At 44.3% G+C, this 19,429-nt stretch overlaps 1 protein-coding gene across 3 annotated transcripts in view; it reads left to right on the top strand.

Annotated features, from left to right (window-relative positions):
- The window catches only part of FANCC (FA complementation group C), a 141,195-nt gene that overhangs the window by 98,029 nt on the left and 23,737 nt on the right, over positions 1-19,429 (top strand). For all 3 annotated transcript variants that reach the window (XM_060235454.1, XM_060235455.1, XM_060235453.1), the window contains exons 9-12: positions 659-711; positions 3,622-3,721; positions 13,336-13,411; positions 13,563-13,644. In XM_060235454.1, the coding sequence (XP_060091437.1) occupies positions 659-711; positions 3,622-3,721; positions 13,336-13,411; positions 13,563-13,644 (311 nt within the window). The remainder of the gene's footprint in view (positions 1-658; positions 712-3,621; positions 3,722-13,335; positions 13,412-13,562; positions 13,645-19,429) is intronic.

The following is a 19,429-nucleotide window of genomic DNA, read 5'->3' as shown; positions in this document are numbered from 1 at the left end:
CCATATTAATAACAGAAAAAGAAGGGACGCTTCAAACAGTCATGGCCCAGTCTATCAATTATACATTACTTGCCTCATAGATGCGAGGTAATAGAATTTAGCCACAGTTTCAATCACCATTTGATTTCAAGAAAATAATAGAAGGACAATTTGGTGATTTGGGGAAGTCAGCATGGATTTGCCCCCAACAGGTCCTGCCAGACCAACCTCATTCCCTTCTTTGATTGAGTGACGAACTGGAGAATCACAGATCCAGTACAGGGTGACATTTACTTAAATCACATTGATAGTGGTAAATATCTAGCACAGTGAACGTCAGTGGAGAAGAAAAGTACCAAGTTTAAGGCTTGACATCCAGAGAGAGTTGCAACAGTGAAAACCTCTAATCTCTCTCTGTCCATGTGTGAAAGTCTGAATAAGTGTGTAAAGATAATAGGATGATTTTCAAGTATTGACAGAAGTGGTTCATTTTCTAATCTGGGGAGAGCTAATTTATTATTAATAACATCAGCATGGAGATTAGAGTGTGTAAATTGAATATACTTGGATAACAAAACCCATTTTGGGGGGGGGGGGGGTCTGCTGCTGTCTCTCTTTATACTGAAGAGTTAGATACAAGTTTTGTCTAAATTAATATCTCTCCTTTTTTCCCTCACAGCCCCAAGCTGCATGTCATCCAGCCATCTTCAGGACTATTGAAGAAATTTTTAAGTAAGGTTGCATACAGTTTATCAAGAAGTGTTTATTTGAACTTTCTCAAGTAATTCAGAAATTTTATTAGCACTTTAAATAAGTATTTTGTTTCTACCCGAGACCATTGATTGAGAGTGCCCCATTATTGCCATCTTTTAGATATCGTAATATTAACACTCATCCAGAGACCTACACGCTCACCTCAGTCATACTGTAATATAAGGCAAAAAACTTGGTGTAAGATGTGACAATGGTAAAATGGGCTCTTTTCAAGAAACTTACTTAAAATCCTGGAATTATTCTATGTTCAAGTAAATACATTCAATCAAACCATTCATTAAGTTCTTTTATTTTTGTAAATTTTGTATGACTATGTGGCTGGTCTATGCTGTTGATAAAAGCAGCAAAGCTAAGCCACCGAAGGTAGCAATTTCTACACATTTGGAAGACTCCCCAGGTCAATGCTTCGTAATTTTTTTTAAAAAAAAAACAGCCTGATAAAGGAAGTAAGTAAGTAAGTAAAATTTTATTTGTATCCCGCCCTCCCTGCCTAGGCAGGCTCAGGGCGGCTAACAGCATTTCATACATATACAATAATAAATATAAAACTTTAAAGACTGAAAATGCTTCAGAAGGGATGGAATGTTGAACGAAGCTGAATATCAATCAGATAAAGGAAAGGAAGCTGTAGGTAGTGGTGATGCGGACGTAGCCTCTTCAGGAGTTTAAATAATCCTGAAGGAGGAATGTTTTGGGGTGGGATTTGCGTTCTACCCTCTCTCTGTGATTTCTTCTAGCCCCCGGCTTGTTTTTGGATACACTCAAAGCAGTTTTACAAGTTAAACACTCAAGTCCTAACAATAAAAATAGAAGCTAAGGAATGACTTAAGAACCAGAATATTTTAAAAGTGTTGTGATTTAGAGGGCTGCAGCCAGTTGTTAAAAGCTAACAGTGTTAAGAATTGATCAACTTCATTGGGTAAAGGAAAGCCACTGAACCAGGCTACAGCAGAGGATGTTCTGTGCTTCACCCCTCAATGACAACTCTCTGAGGCTGGATCCAGAGCAAGTCTTCTCTAGTTGATCTCAGTAGAGATGATCATAGAATCATAGAGTTGGAAGGGGCCTCCAGGGTCATCTAGTCCAACCCCATCTAGTCATCCAGCCATCTTCAGGACTATTGAAGAAATTTTAAAGTAAGGTTGCATACAGTTTATCAAGAAATGTTTATTTGAACCTTCTCAAGTAATTTCAGGAATTTTATTAGCACTTTAAATAAGTATTTTGTTTCTAAGTATTTGATGTGGAGAGAGAGACTGGACCCAGGATCGTAGTAGTTTTACAGGTTAAAAGTAGAACATAATAATGTAAGTAATCAAATGGGCATCCAATGCACTTAAAATTGGAAGATAGCAAATGAATTAATTTAGTGCCATAGATGTCTGTAGCACTTTTCAGAGTGATGCAGGAAGACAATTCTTGCCCTAGGGAGCTTTCAGTCTAAAATTTCAAGATGAAGGACACAACAAAGAGGAGGAAGCTGGATGTTGGGGTAAAACAGAAGAATATGCTCTCATTTCTGTTATTTGCACTTACATTTTGTTTCAGTAGCAGAAAAAAACTAAGAGATTTCGAACACAGGAAGAGCCCTGCTGGATCAAACCAGTGGCCCATCTAGTCCCACATCCCATCTCACAGTGGCCAACCAGTTCCTCTGGAGAACCAACAACAGGATATCTATAGAGGCCAAGATCTTCCTCTGATGTTGCCTCCTGGCTATACGATTCAGAGGTTTAGTGCCTCTGAACGTGGAGGTTCCCTTTAGTCACCATGGCTGAGAGCCACTGACAGACCTATCCTCCATGAATTATTTAATCCTCCTTTAAAACTTTTTATTCCTGTGGCCATCACTACATCTTTGGTAGCAAAATCCACAATATAATCACTCTCTGCAATAAAGAAGTATTTCCTTTTGCCAATCCCAAATCTGTTGTCCATCAGCTTCATTGGATGCCCTCAAATTCTAGTATTTTGGGAGAGGAAGAAAAATTTCTCTTTGTTAACTCTCTCCATCCCATGCATTATTTTATAAACCTCTATCATGCCCCCCCCCCTTAGTCATCTTTTTTCTAAACTGAAAAATCCCAGGCTCTTCAGCCTTTCCTCATAGGGAAGGTGCTTCAACCCCCTAATAATCTTGGTTGCCCTCTGTACTTTTCCCAGCTTCTCTCAGGTTTTTTTTGGAAGGCATAATTTTGGACGGTGTGAGAGACAAGAGGAGGGGGCAACATTAGGAAGGTTTTCTGAGAAGCAGTTTGAGGCATAAGAGGCAGCAAGCTGAAAGGACAAAGTAATTTGGAGATGTAGGAGATGGTTGTACAGCTACAATAGGGTTATGGAAAAAAAGGTAAGTGAGTGAGGCCATGGGAGGTCTTTGAAGGAAAGGATGAGAATGAGGTTGTGCCAAATTCAGGAGAGATCCAGAAACTGATCGAAGGATTTTAGTAGAAGTGATGAGAAGTAGAAGCCTTGGCAAACTGAATTATATTAAAGATAAATATTATCAAAATATATTTTTACCTATGGTGCACACAGTAGCAAATATTAAAAGATTAAAAACAGTCTGAAGATCAAAGAACATCAACATGAACTTGAAAGAAGCAGAAGTGTTGGTTTTATACATTGAAAGTTTCCATTGCTAGTGGATTTGTGCTAACAGCAGTTATATTGTACAAAGGTGTTTATGTATTCACTATTGACTCTTTGAAATCGAAGTTCTCTTACTTGTCAAGGTGGCATAATACTTGTGTTTAAGACGCAACTCAAGGCATGGGAAGAATGCTCCCATTTGGCTTCTCTCTGTGGATGACTTTGTGGTTGGCGCACTCATAATCTGACCTGTCACAATTAAACTTTTTCACTGCTCAGGAATGCATTGCTGGAAACCAATGGAGCACCAGAAGTAATGACTATAATGCAAGTATTTACACGATGCTTTCTTCAAGCTTACCAAGAGAATAATAAGCAGGTGTGTCAAACTCAATTTTTCATTGTTTTTTTAAAAGTGAGAAGAACTTCCATACACAAAGTACAGTTTTAGGTATCAGGAATACAGTGAGACAAATAATACGTTTCTGTTGCAGTAAATGGATACCAAGTTATATTTGAGGTGTCTAGAACATAAGTATGCGTGAAGCCAATACAGCACCATTTGTTGGAGCAGTCTACAGTATACTACTTAATCTTCTTCGTGGTCTCTGTGCATCACACTGGTGGGATAAAGGCGCCTGCGCCGATCACGATCGGTAACTTTAAAAGACATTTCATGATTATTGATTAGGGGACATATGTACACACACACACATTTGTGTGTGTACACCTTTACAAGAGTGGATACTCAAGGGCACATAGAGGAAGGGAAATTCTATTCTACCCTCTATGCCGTTAGCTGTAGCCTCATTAGCTCCCCCTCATCCAGTTTAATGCTGTGTTTTTGTGCCTTCCATCTAAATTTGTTCTCAATTTGGTGATTAAAAGATGATTCTAATTTTAAAAAATTGATTTAAAAATAGCTATTTCTTGTCTGACCCAAATTTCAGATCACCCAAATATATTGTTCATCTTTGTCTTCTGTGCAGTCCCACACTGGCAACTGTGCACATACTGGCCTGCCATGGTAGATCTTCTTCTAGCTCAGAATCCTTAGGGGCATCTGTGTCCCACTGGAACTGTTGTAAACATCCCCCTCCCAGTGGTCATACAATCCAAAGGTGCAATGCGCCTTTTCTCCCTCAGTTCCTTCTTTGTTGCAAAGGAGTAGGTCTTCCAGTGTTCAGGATACATTGTATCAGTTGAGAAGGCAATTGACAAATGGTTCCTAAAGAGCAGATCATGGGAAGAAATCCCTCTGGAGCTTGGCTGTTGCAGTGGCAATTGCTGCCGGTGTTGAGAAACAGAGAGATAAGATTCTCTAATGACCCAGAAGAGCTTGTTTAAGAAATATGCCCAGTATGGAGCAAAGATGGCACAGACAGATAAACATGGTCTGTGCATGTCATGCCTGGGTGAAGGGTACAGTATTTCAAACTAAAAGTTTTGTCAGCAATTTATAAATAAGACTCTGAAATAGTGTCTAAACTAAAGGTGGCGTTATGAGAGAAGGATTTTTTTACTGGAGGAATGAAGTGGAATTGAGTTCCAGAACCTCTTTGTGGAAACAAAAGTCTCAAAAAAATGTTTAAAAGATCATGTGTTTTTCCTTCATTTTGCTCTTGAGAGTTCTGACACCTCTTCAAAAAAAAAAGGACCCGCCTACAGGCTTCAGAGATGCTGACAGTGACCAGTCAAGCTGTCAAGAGATCACAAGCTCCGTCTGTCATCTCCATTGGCTCCATTGGTGTGAGTGGAGATAAAGCTTTAGTTTGATCCAGATCCCCTTTGGTGCCAAGAAGTCTCTTGGAGCCACTGGCCAAAAAAGTGAAGAGCAAAAGGAAGCATAGAGAGAGCAAGAAGCCAGGGGCTAAACATCACCACGCTAAGTCAGCTCTGAGCAAGGAACAAAGAAGGGAGAGGGAACCCTCACCTGAACCTCTGCCTAGAACATTGTTGGTTAGATCAGCCTCCACAGAGCTGTCACTGTTAAAAGGAAAGATCGGAATGCATCCAGTCCCTCTGTTAGAGCTGTGGCATCAGCAGAGACCAGCACAAATGGTTCCGTGGCCAGCAGCTGTTCTGTCTGTGGTGCCATGGCCTTACTGCATGCTCCCTCACTAACTGCAAAACTGGAGTCAATATAATAAAATAAATTCAGGAATGGAACAACTGAGAATCTGTTGTTCTCCAGAGGATGCTATAGCAGCATGGTCTGCATGTCTACATGGGCCAAGATCCCTGGATCCATCATTTGACTCAGAAGAGGAGTCAAATTTTTATTTATTTATTTCTGTCGATTTATAGCCCGCCCTATCCCGTAATGGGCTCAGGGCAGGTTCCAATACAATAAAACAAGCCAACAATAAAACAGAAAAAAACCAATTAAAAACATTAAAATTTAAACAAATTAAGCCATTTAACTCAGTGTTGATTTCAATGCAGCATGGAATAGTGTGGACACATCAGTTAAATACAGCTTTGGTGTAAAGGATATCAGCTGTATTGGCCCAGTGCAGGGAGGCCAATTTGATGGTATAATAAGGTAAGGATGTCCGCCTGCCTCAGCCATAGGCTTGGCAGAACAGTTCTGTCTTACAGGCCCTCCGGAATAGCAACAGATCCGGCAAGGCCCGGCCGTCTAAAGGGAGCTGGTTCCACCAGGCTGGGGCCAGGGCCAAGAAAGCTCTGGTCAAGGCAAGCCGAAAGTCCGTTGGGCCAGGGATGGTCAAAAGATGTTGATTTGCTGATCTTAATGACCTCTGGGGTTCATAAGGGGAGAGACGGTCCCGCAGGTATGTTGACCCCAGGCTGCATAAGGCTTTAAATGTCAGTACTAAAACCTTGAAGTGGATCCGGTACTTGATTGGTAGCCAGTGCTAACTGCGCAGCATCAGCTGACTGCTTGCCTGTACAGGCGATTCAGTCAGCAATCGTGCTGCCTCATTCTGCAGCAGCTGGAGTTTCCAGGTCAGCCTCAAGGGCAAGCCTGCGTGGAGCGAGTTACAGTAATCCAACCTGGAAGTGACTTGCATGGATCACTGTAGCTAAGTCCGGGGGGGGGGGGGGGGAGATACGCCGCTTGTTGCTTGGCCTGCCGAAGATGGTAAAAGGCAGATCGTGCAACAGCTGCGATCTGTGCCTCCATAGAGAGGGAGCCATCCAGTATCACACCCAGACTCCTCACCTGAGCTGGCACAAGAGATGCCCCATCCAGGGTGGGGAGCTGGATGCCCAATTTTAGCCCCCCACAGCTCATGTACAGGACCTCCATCTTGGCTGGATTGAGCTTCAGCCAGCTCAGTTGCAACCAACCAGCCACTGCTTCCAATGCCCTAGTTAGATGGTCTGGGGTGGAGACTGGGTGGCCGTCCATCAACAGATAGAGCTAGGTGTCACCTGCATATTGGTGACAACCCAGCCCAAACCCTCTGGCAATCTGGGCAAGGGGGTGCATATAGATGTTAAACATCATCGGCGAGAGAATATCTCCCTGTGGCACACCACACTTTAGTGGATGACACAGGGAGGACTGCTCCTCAATTGCCACCCTTTGTCCCCGACCATGGAGAAAGGAGGAAAACTACTGTAAGGCCACCCTCTAAACTCCAGCGTCAGCAAGGCGGTGGGTCATTAGATCGTAATCGACCATGTCAAATGCTGCTGAAAGGTCTAAAAGCAATAGCAGCTCTGACCCGCCTTGGTCCAGGTGCCTTCTGAGGTCATCTGTGAGGGTGATCAGAGCAGTCTCCGTCCCATGATCAGGGCGGAAGCCGGACAGGAAGGGATCAAGGGCAAATATATCTTCCAGGAAAACTTCAAACTGCAATCAGGCTCTCCAGACAGGAGATCAGTGTGGGCAGGCATGCTGCAGATGTCTCAGGCATTTATGGCTTCATTAGGAGAGCCAGTTTGGTGTAGTGGTTAAGTGCGCGGACTCTTATCTGGGAGAACTGGGTTTGATTCCCCACTCCTCCACTTGCACCTGCTAGCATGGCCTTAGGTCAGCCATAGCTCTGGCAGAGGTTGTCCTTGAAAGGGCAGCTGCTGTGAGAGCCCTCTCCAGCCCCACCCACCTCACAGGGTGTCTGTTGTGGGGGAGGAAGGTAAAGGAGATTGTGAGCCGCTCTGAGACTCTTTGGAGTGGAGGACGGGATATAAATCCAATATCTTCTTATTAATAGTCCTTAGAAAACGCTCCTGATTTTGTAGTTTAGCTCTCCAGTTGGAGACGTGATGTAAAGTGGAGGACCTTTCCTTTGAAGGAATGACTGTATTTCCCCAAGGCACTGATTAATTCTTCTCCAATATGAAGAATAATCAGACAGTCAGATCCCTGAGTGTTTTCTCACCTACACCTGCTCCAAGGCAGTGCCCAGAAGCAACATGGATTTGCCACCCCATTCTTTAAGGGACAGAGGCACCAGCAGGCTCAAGCACCATATTAGTATCCTCAGTGACTTTTGAGTCTTTCACCTTTTCAAAGAGGAAGAGTGTGTCACAATTCAAACTGGCCGGTCACCAAGTCCCCTCCTCCCCAAAAGAGCAAAGGGCAACAACCTCAGAAACTCTCACTGGCTGTCCCAGTTCTGGCAACTCCAGTTTTAAAAGTAGGTCAGCACAGTTCTTTTAGCCCCGGTGTTCCTTAAGTACAGATACTTGGGTTTTAGCTATAGTTTTTGAAGGTTACAGGTTAGAGCAGGGGTGGCCAAACTGCGGCTTGAGAGCCACATGTGACTCTTTTACACATATTGTGAGGTTTTCAAAGCCCCCACCACCCCGTCAGCTGACTTGGATAATGCATTTGTCTCTTTAAATCCCTTCGCCAAGCCAGCAGCTTGGAGAATACATTTAAAGTTAAAGTTGCTTTCTTCCCACCTATCCCTCCCCACCTATTTCCTTCCTTCCATCCATCTTGTGGCTCTCAAACATCTAATGTTCATGTCTTGCAGCTCTCAAACATCTGACATGTATTTTATGTGGCTCTTATGTTAAGCAAGTTTGGTCATCCCTGGGTTAGAGTTTCTTTCCCTTTCCCCTTGCCACTCTTCTTTTTCGGCAGTGGATAACACATATCCTGAGCTCTGTGTTCAACTAGGATAACTTCTCCAGAAGGGGGCAGTAGAGAGGATCCAGAGTGGCCTCCAGTCACAGGGTTTCTATTCAAGGTTGTTCCTCATTGATAAGGATGGAAGGCATAGGCCCATCCTTGATTTGAGGGCATTAAACAAATTCTTGAATGTTTCAATGTTCAGAATTGTGTCTGTCTGTCATTGAGTTCCTTTCTCCTAATTCGTGGTTTGCAGTCCTAGACCTGAAGGACACTTATTTTCATCTGGCCATTCACCCTACACACAAGAAATACCTGCAATTCAAGCAGGGTACAGAAGTGTTATATAACTCATGGCCCGGTTGCTAACAGGCCGCGGCCCAGTCCACGGATCGGAGTTGGGGACCCCTGGGTTAGAGCGCTTTTTGTGTGTAACAGGCCCTAAGAAGGGGAAGGCTGCCACATCACGGTCCCTCTTTGAGTGGGTGGTTGCTATCATCTACTCCTGTTATGAGGCAACGGAGAGACCTTTTCCATTGGAGGTTACCACACACTCCAGTAGGATGCAAAGCTCCTTGGCTGCTTTCCAAAGGAGGACCCCTCTGTTGGACATCTGCAAGGCTGCAACCTGGACTGTGGAAGATACATTTGTGAAGCATTATACCTTGGATCTGCAAGCCAGAAGGGATGCAGATGTGGGAAAGCTCTGTTCTTGTAAGAGTTCCACTCCACCTCCTCTGTTGAGTAGCTTGCTAATGGTTTCAATGTGGTGCTGCACTGAAGTTGGAGGACAAAAACAGAGTTGCACTTACCTGTAACTTGTTCATCAACGTCTTCTTTGTAGACACATATTCACTCCCTCCTGCCCTGCAGTGAGCTCTCACATGAGCTGCTATGTCATGTGTGGGATTGTGGTGGCCTCACAGGAACTGAGGGAAGGGGGCCCCTGCCGCTGGAGCACATGACACTTTGGGCAAGAAAACCCATGTGCATCAGTACTGGAAGGAACTTTAGAACAGGGGTGTCAAACTCATTTGTTGTGAGGGCTGGATCTGACATAAATGAGATCTTGTTGGGCTGGGCCATTTTGGGCCGCACCATCTGTGTACCTATTAAGATTAAGTAGCAGAAATATAAACTTTATAAAGGACACAGACAAATATTCTTTTAAAAACTTAAACTATAATTAAAATGTTAAGACTTTTTGGTCTTAAAGGTGCTTTCTTTGTATTTCTCCCATGGGATCATAAGAACATAAGAGAAGCCATGTTGGATCAGGCCAATGGCCCATCCAGTCCAACACTCTGTGTCACACAGTGGTCAAATATATATAGATATATATACACACACACACACACACTGTGGCTAATAGCCACTGATGGACCTCTGCTCCATATTTTTATTTTATTCTAACCCCCTCTTGAAGCTGGCTATGCTTGTAGCTGCCACCACCTCCTGTGGCAGTGAATTCCACATATTAATCACCCTTTGGGTGAAGAAGTACTTCCTTCTATCCGTTTTAATCTGACTGCTCAGCAATTTCATTGAATGCCCACAAGTTTTTGTATTGTGAGAAAGGGAGAAAAGGACTTCTTTCTCTATTTTCTCCATCCCATGCATAATCTTGTAAACCTCTATCATGTCACCCCGCAGTCGACGTTTTTCCAAGCTAAAGAGCCCCAAGCGTTTTAACCTTTCTTCATAGGGAAAGTGTTCCAAACCTTTAATCATTCTAGTTGCCCTTTTCTGGACTTTTTCCAATGCTATAATATCCTTTTTGAGGTGCTGTGACCAGAACTGTACACAGTATCCCAAATGAGACTGCACCATCGATTTATACAGGGGCATTATGATACTGGCTGATTTGTTTTCAATTCCCTTCCTAGTAATTCCCAGCATGGCGTTGGCCTTTTTTATTGCAATCGCACACTGTCTTGACATTTTCAGTGAGTTATCTACCATGACCCCAAGATCTCTCTCTTGGTCAGTCTCTGCCAGTTCACGCCGCATCAACTTGTATTTGTAGCTGGGATTCTTGGCCCCAATGTGCATTACTTTGCACTTGGCCACTTTGAACCTCATCTGCCACGCTGACACCCACTCACCCAGCCCCAACAGATCCCTTTGGAGTGCCTCACAATCCTCTCTGGTTCTCACCACCCTGAACAATTTAGTGTCATCTGCAAACTTGGCCACTTCCCTGCGTACTCCCAACTCCAAATCATTTATGAACAAGTTAAAGAGCATGGGACCCAGTACTGAGCCCTGCGGCACCCCACTGGTTACCGTCCTCCACTGCGAAGACTGCCCATTTATAGTCACTCTCTGCTTCCTATTAATTAGCCAGTTTTTGATCCACAAGAGGACCTGTCCTATTACTCCATGACTCTTGAGCTTTCTAAGGAGCCTTTGATGAGGAACTTGATCAAAAGCTTTCTGGAAGTCAAGGTAAACAACATCTGTTGGGTCTCCTTTGTCCGCATGTTTTTTCACCCCCTCAAAGAACTGTAACAGGTTAGTGAGGCAAGATCTTCCCTTACAGAACCCATGCTGAGTCTTCCTCAATAACTCGTGTTCATCAATGTGCTTACTCATTCTGTCCTTGATAATGGTTTCTACCAATTTTCCCTGTATTGAAGTCAGACTGACTGGCCTGTAATTTCCTGGATCTCCTCTGGAATCCTTTTTAAAGATGGGGGTGACATTTGCTACCTTCCAGTCCTCAGGAACGGAGGCAGATTTCAATGAAAGATTACATATTTTTGTCAGAAGACCCACAAGTTCAACTTTGAGTTCTTTCAGAACTCTTGGATGTATGCCATCCGGACCTGGTGATTTATTAGATTTTCATTTGTCCATCAGTTGTAGGACCTTCTCTCTTGTCACCTCAATCTGACTCAGGTCTTTCAACATCCCTTCCAAAATAAGTGGTTCTGGAGTGGGCAAACACTTCTCATCTTCCACAGTGAAGACTGAGGCAAAAAAATGCATTCAGCTTCTCAGCCATTTCCCTATCCTCCTTCAGTAATCCTTTTACCCCTTGGTCATCCAAGGGCCCCACTGTCTCCCTGGCTGGTTTCCTGCTTCTAATATACTTGAAGAAATTTTTATTGTTGTTCTTTATGTTTTTTGCAATATGCTCCTCATAGTCCCTTTTTGCCTGCCTGATCACAGTCTTGCATTTGATTTGCCACAGCCTGTGTTCCCTTTTATTAATCTCACTTGGACTAGCTTTCCACCGCTTAAAGGAGTCCTTCTTACCTTTTACAGCTTCCATTACTTTGTTAACTATGCAGGCCTTTTCTTATACCTGTTTGTGCGTTTCCTAACTTGTGGTATATATTTTATCTGAGCTTCTAGGATTGTAGTTTTAAATAGCCTCCAAGCTTCCCCAAGGGTTTTGACTGTATTTACCTTTCCTTTCAGTTTCCTCTTCATATGCTTCCTCATCTCAAAGAATTTACCCCTTTTAAAGTTAAATGTGGTTGTGCCGGTCTTTTGGGGCAACTCTCTATTTATACAAATGATGAAATCAATAATGTTATGGTCACTGCTCCCAAGCGGTGCGATCACTTTTACATCTCTCACCAAGTCTTGGGCATTACTTAGGACCAAATCCAGGATTGCCCCACCCCTGGTAGGTTGTGAGACCATCTGTTCCACAGCACAGTCACTGAGAGCATCTAGAAACTCAATCTCTTTGTCTCGACCTGAAAACATATTGACCCAATCAATCTGTGGGTAGTTAAAATCACCTATTATGACACAGTTTTTACATTTAGCCACTATCTTTAATCCTTCCATCATATTATAATCATCCTCTATCGTTTGATTTGGTGGGCGATAAACTCCCATAGTTAAATTTCCTTTTGGGCCCTCTATTTCAACCCAAAGCATTTCTAGAAGGAAATCTAATTCTCTGACCTCAGTCTTACTGGACTGTATACCCTCTCCGACATACAGAGCCACCCCACCTCCAACCCTTCCCTCCCTATCCTTCCGATATAACTTATATCGATCCATGGAACTGAGCAAAGGAAACTCTGGCTCTTTTCTTCCTTCCCCAGCGGATGGAAGTGGGGGAACCTCAGCCAATAGAAGGAAGAGAGGCTTGGCTCAGTAACTGCTATGTGATTAAGGGAGCCTGGCAAAGCAAGCTCTGCCTCCCCCCCTTCCTCCCCAAGAGAGGAGCCTCAGCCAATGGAGAAAATAGAGGTTTTGCTCTGTAGCAACTGAGCAAGTCTTGCAAAGCAAACTGTTATGCAGAAGGAAGCAAGATATAGAGAGAAGGAAGCAGATGATAACGTTGCTCGGGGGCCTGATAGGAGACCTCTGATGGCCTGATTTGGCCACTGGATTTCATGTTTGACACCTCTGCTTTAGAAGCTTTAGGATAGAAAACATGTTCTGCAGGCAGCCTGTACAAGCACAATCCCAATGGGTGTCTGTACAGAAGATGTCAATGAATAACAGTTACAGGTCAGTGCTACCCTGTTTTTTTCACTGTTTCCACACTTCGAATCCAAATTTTCATTGAACTATCCTCCAAGATTTCTTTCAATCTTGGTCTTAGCCAGTTCAAAATCCACTGCTATATAAATATTATTACTTCATTGGTTGATTCTGATTTCTAATAGGAAGAAAAAAGACAAATCTCTTCCTGTACAGTAGTTGTTATTGTTTTGTTTTTTAAAACCATCTCTCTCTCTAGGGGATTTTAGTTTCAGTCACTTTCTGAATAATTTCCAACACTGGATTTGTCTTTTTCAGTACTTCAAGGCAAAAATGATAATCTTAAAGTAGATTCAGCAAGTTTTTATGCTATTTTTTGTATAATTTTTGGTGTGGTAAATTTTATGAATTGGGAGCCGTGATTCCTTCTTGTTCCTAGCAGTCAAGAGATGTAATCTTTTTTTAAAAATATTTTTGTCTCTTCCTTGTAGCACAAATTTCCACTGAAGGCCTACTTTCCTCAAAATCCAAATTCACTGTTGAGAGCTTTCCTCAAACAGCCCTCAGGTAAGACAAACCTTTCTTTTGCCACAGTATTTGCCATATTAGCAAACTTGGCAGCTATGTTTATCTTATCTCATCTTCTTTTGTTAATGCAGCATAGAACACGTTTCAGTCCCCAGTATAGGAAATTTCTGTTAATGTTTTTCTCTTCTAGATTTGCCAGCTGCTGGTTTACATCAACATTTAATTTATATTGCTGAAACTTTGAAAGCAGTAGTGGAAACTAAATGCATGAGGTAAGGTTATTCTTTTCATATTCCTTTAAATTGAGAATTCTTTTTTGATTGTGAGAGCTTGGTAGTATCAACTACAGTCTCTTCAGTTATAATTTGCTAACCTAATTGTTAGCAAAATTGTTTTCAAACTCAGAAAACAATTTTAAAATTAATTTAGCAGTTGGAACTCTGATCCAACAATTCTTTTACAATCACAAGGAGCTCTCCTGTTTACAAGGGCTTTCACATTCATTGCAGTAAGGTAGCAATTAATCTTTTGACCACCCAACTTTGAATTGAACAAATAAGCTTATTTGCATACAAATAGAGAACCAGTTTGGTGGCCTTGACCTGGATAGATCAAGCCTGATCTCAGAAGCTAAGTGGGGTTGACTCTGGCAGGTACTTGGATGGGAGACCTCCTTGGAATATCAACAATTCAATGGCAGTGTAGGCTTTAATCAACCACCTCCCTTAGTATCTCACAGCCCCACCTACCTCACAGTTTGTCTATTGTGGGGGGAGGAAGAGAAGGAGATTGTAAGGTACCCTTAGATTCCAAGTGAAGGGTGGGGTATAAATCCAACTCTTCTTCTACAAGTTCAGATTTGTATTAAAAATGTACAGGATTCTAAAATTTCAAATGGCATTAAAATCAGTTGCTGTTTTACAACTAATATCAGTAAAGTCTTCATTTTTGTTTATATTTAGGTTTAACAATAATTTTCCATGTCAAATTATATGCCAAAGCATATAGAATACATGCTAATAATGTCTAAAGTTGCTTCATCATATTTGAGTTTTACTGGAGAAATCCAGTAAGATAATTTTTTCTCCTGAAAGCTGGAAAAATCCTAGCTGATATTTTAAAAAAATTTTTTTTACTGGGCACTAGCAACATAGTGGAAGTGTGCCTCTGTGACTCATATTAAATGTTATGGGTCTTTTAACTAGAAAAAAGAGCACAAACTATTAATCTTATGAACAAGAGCATCAGTCAGCTTCTGAAACACACTACATGATGTTTCCATAAGTAACCTATTTAATAGATGTTTGATTCTCTTTTGGGGTTTAGTTGCAGTGTGAAAGGGATTATTCAGACACAAAAAATAGTTTACAAGTCCTAAGAAATGTAGACTTCAATTTAGTAAACTATTTATGAATGTTTTATTTATTCCACAGTAGCAATTGCTCTGCCCTCGGGCTTCTGCTTTCCCCGGATCAAGCGATAAATTTCCCACCAGTTGCTGCATAGCCACATTTTGACCCACAGCTCCCTCCAATTTGCCCTACATCTTCCTGATCTCTAAAAAATGCAGCCACACACAGGACCAGCACGTGGGAGTAAGCCACTTGGCCCCTATGCCCTGCGCCCCTGCTGTCCTTTGCCAGGGTCTCCCGTGGCGAAGTGGAGGGGTGGGGTTGCGAGCACGCTGCAAGTGCACCCATGCCGCTGCTGCCCTTTGGTGAGGTCTCTTGAGGCTTGGGAGGCCGCAGCAAAGTAGGGGGGCAGGCAGCAAGCACGCTGCAAGTGCGCCCTTGCCTCGGGAGGCCGCAGCAAAGTGGGGAACGGGGCAGTGAGCAAGCTGCAAGTGCACCTGCACTACTCCTGCCCTTTGCTGGGGTCTCCCGAGGCTCGAGTGGCCACAGCAAAGTGGGAGGACGGGGCAGCGAGTACACTGCAAATGCGCCCGTGCCGCTGCTGCCCTTTGCCGGGGTCTCCCGAGGCTCAGGAGGCTGTGGCAAAGTGGGAGGGCAAGGCAGCAAGCATGCTGCAAGCACACCCTCGCCACTGCTGCCCTTTACCGGGGTCTCCCAAGGCTCGGGAGGCCATGCCAAAGCGGGGTGTGTGTGTGTGTGGCCACAATCTCAACATGGAAGTGGCTGGTTTAGTTTAACCATGTTGAAAGCACAGACTAATTTGTTAGTTTAACAATATCCTCATTATAATAAGCACATAAAATTAATATCTTTATCCTTAACAAGCTAAAAAAAAATAACATAGTAATTTATCTCAATATAAACAGTTTCTCCAGAGAAGCGTATTAATAGCAAATCTGCCAGATTACAATTAATCCAACTCTTATATCCCTATTACTCTAGAAAAACCAACTTAATATAACCCAAAAATCTCACAACCTTTAAAAGTCACATATCTATTCTTATTAAGAGTTCCATACCCAACTACCCACGAAGATAGAGATAGTTTGAGACCCTTCTTGCTAAAAAGAAATGTATCTTCTGATTTATAACTGAAATGCACCTTCTCTCTCCTTAATACAGTCTAAGACAAATATCTTTATTCTCCCTAAGAGGCGGAGGACATCTTGGGTGTTTCCCACCGTCCAATCAGGAAGGCAGGAATCTTAAAACTTCCTCTTCCTGTGGCTGTGGAAACCACCCTTCTTCCAGTTTATTTCCTGCCTCGACAGGGAGAGCAAGCTTTTAGGCTAGGTTCCTATCCTCTCAATTAATTTTCTATCTGTTTTAAAAACAAAAAACATTTTCTTCCTCCTTCTTAACTTGCTTCCTTCTTTCCTTGCTTCTAACAACTAATTCCTCCAGCCTTTTTTCCGTCTTCCAGTCTTTCTTCAGCCTCCTCTGTCTTTCCTTCGCATTCCCCCCGCTTTCCCTCAACGCTTCCGAGGAGCGGCGCAGCGGCACAGAACAAAGGCGCAAGCTGCAGCAAGCAGAGGAGAGGGAGAATGACGCATCATGGACGACAGCCCGGTTCCTGACGCCTGGCGCGGAACTGAGAGACCACCCCCCGGAGCCGGCATGACCGCTGGGCTTGCCTCGGCTACCTGTAACGTGCCCTGTAGGGGCAAGGCTATGAAGGGTGGACGAGGCTTCCTCGTCAGGGCTCTTTCCCAGCACCGGGGGCCATCTTGGGGAGCGCAAAAAGGCGCGAAACGGGAACGACCAGCAGCCTTGCAGCTTCCAGATGCAGGAACTTCCCGATGACAACCTCCAGGCAGGAAACTTCGTCATGGATGGCACCCAGCCTGCACCGGAAGCCATGCAGACCTACCAGCCCCAGATGGGCTTGGGTAACGTACCCTTAATGGGACCTTCCTTTCTTTCTGAGTTTTTTGAGTCCATAAGACAGACTGTGGGTGCAGCAGTCAGGGCAACTGCCCTTAAGAGGCCGGGGTCCCCCAGGTCAAGTTCCTCCTCCAGGCCACCTCCCAAGAGGTCCAGAGGTAGCACCAGCCACCTTAGGGCTCCAAAGAAATCATTGGTCAGTGACCAGCTGGAGAGCGAAAGGTCCTGTTCAGAGGCTCGCTCTGAGGATTCCTATGGGGGAGATTGGAAGGAGGGCGAATTCTTATCTGATGAGGAGATAGAGAACATTACAGTTCCAGAACCCTCATCACATTTCTTCAAGGCAGAAGAGTTCCACCCTCTCTTGGCCAAAGTGCTGTCTGCTCTAGACCTCCAGGTGTCCCCTGAAGAGCAGGAGTCTTCCAACCCACTAACTAACCCCAAAAATAAACCCAAGGGGAACATGGAGTTTTTTCCTAGATACAGATCTTCTGATAAGGTTTTTCTCTTTCCGGAGTTCTTCGAATGCCAGTTAAAGTCTGAGTGGGCCAAGCCTAGTGCCAACAGACAAGTGCCCAATTTTGTCAAAAAGCTTTATGAGTTACCTTCCTTTGCTAATGATATGCTACAGGTACCATTGGTGGATGCCCCAATCGCAGCCTTACAGTCGCATGGCCTGTTAGCTGAGGACGGCCATGGCTCAGTGCGAGACAACTGGGACAGAAAGATAGACCTGGCTTTGAAAAGGAGCCATGAAGCTACAGCCCTGGCCATCAAGGCAGCTGCGACCAACTCTATAGTCTCCAGAGCATCGATCTTCTGGATAAGGCAGCTAACTTAACTCTTGCCAGACGCAGATAAAAGGATCCTGGAAGGCACCAGCAGACTCCTTAGGGCTTCCGAATTCTCAGCGGACGCCTCTCTGGATGCTGTTACGTTCTCTGCTAGAGCGATGGCGTCAAACACCGTAGTGAGAAGGGGCCTATGGCTTCGGGCCCGGCCGGCAGACATTCACTCGAAGTTGAATGTTTCAGCCTACCCCTTTCAAGGAGAAAAGCTGTTTGGAGACGCCCTGGAGAAGATCCTGGTGGATACGCGAGATAAGAAGAAGGCCATGCCCAAGTATCTGAGACGTTCCGACAAAAGAGGATTCAGGTCTAATTCCTTTTGTACCTCCGCCGGCTTCTCCAAACCTAAACAGGACTATAGAAGATCAACCTGGGGACAGCCCAAGCAGAATTTCAGAAAGGGCTTCTCCAACCCCCGATTCCAGAGAAATCAGTCCGATAGGACCGACAAGTTCGAGAAGGTTCCCAAGCTCAATAAAGCATGACTGGGACTCCATTCCAGTGGGGGGCCGCCTACTACATTTCCATCAGACGTGGGCGGCCTCAAAGGTTGATGCTTGGACTCTGGAAATTGTTTCGTGGGGTTACCCGATAGAATTCAAAAGAACACCTCTGGATCATTTCATTGTGTCTCCCCTTTGTGCAAACCCAGGACGAAGGGACATCACCTTCAAGGCAATACACCATCTACTAGAAATTGCGGCAGTAGAACCAGTCCCTCCATTGCAGAGATGTCAAGGTGTCTATTCTATCTTTTTCACGGTGCCCAAGAAAAATGGGGACTGGAGGGCAATTCTGGACCTGAAATTCCTGAACAGACATATCAAGCTCCGTCATTTCAGAATGGAGTCCATCGTCGATAACGGAAGCCCTACACCATCAAGACTATATGTCATCTCTGGACCTAACAGAGGCCTATCTTCACATTCCAATCCTCCCTGCGCACCGCAAATTCCTTCGCTTCTGTATGAACGGGTCCCACTACCAGTTCAGGGCTCTACCGTTTGGTCTGGCAACGGCACCACGGGTGTTCACCAAGGTGTTGGTGAACCTGGTAGCAATCCTCGGGCAGAGAGGGATACACGTGCTTCCTTATCTCGAAGACCTGCTGATAAGATCTTTGTCGAGGAAGAGCGCGGAGCAGAACATTCTACACACTATCTGCTGTCTCCAGCAGCACGGGTTCATAATCAACGTACCCAAGAGTCATTTATGCCCATCCCAGAGACTACAACACCTGGGCATGATCATCGACATGAACCTGAACTCTGTTTTTCTCCCAGGAGACAAGATACTGAAGACCAAGACGTTAGTACGTCAGGTAGTACAGGAGTCATCGTCGTCTCTCCAGACCTTGGCAAGACTCATGGGCCTTTTGATTTCAATTCTAGAGGCGCTCCAGTGGGGACGTTTTCACACCAGACAGCTTCAGATGTTTCTACGCCCATACCAAACCCAGATCATGGAGAAGCGTCCCCTGTCTCTGTCAGTTCCCAAGACAGTCAAGGAAAGTCTCCTGTGGTGGACCAAGGACCACAACCTACGTCAGGGGAGAACATATTTTGTAGAGAGGGAAATACAGCTGTTCTCGGACGCCAGCCTATCAGGATGGGGGCGACCCTCAGCGAGATCCCCACCCAGGGTCTGTGGACGACCAAGGAGACGAGTCTCCCAATCAACCTTCTGGAACTCTGGGCCATTCGTTTAGCTCTACTACATTTTCAGGACCAGGTGACCGGGAAACATGTCCTAGTCCTAATGGACAATATAGCAGCCAAAGCTTACCTAAACAATCAAGGGGGGTCCAGGTCCAGTTCCCTTCACAAGAAGGCCGGGAAGCTGTTCGAATGGGCGGAGACTCATTTGAAATCGATAAGAGCAGAACATATCAAAGGGACTTGCAATGTCAAGGC

Source organism: Heteronotia binoei, chromosome 4 (genome assembly GCF_032191835.1).
Source record: "Heteronotia binoei isolate CCM8104 ecotype False Entrance Well chromosome 4, APGP_CSIRO_Hbin_v1, whole genome shotgun sequence".
NCBI lineage: Eukaryota > Metazoa > Chordata > Lepidosauria > Squamata > Gekkonidae > Heteronotia > Heteronotia binoei.
The sequence above is the reverse complement of the archived record's forward strand: the minus strand, read 5'-3'. Positions and strand labels throughout refer to the sequence as shown.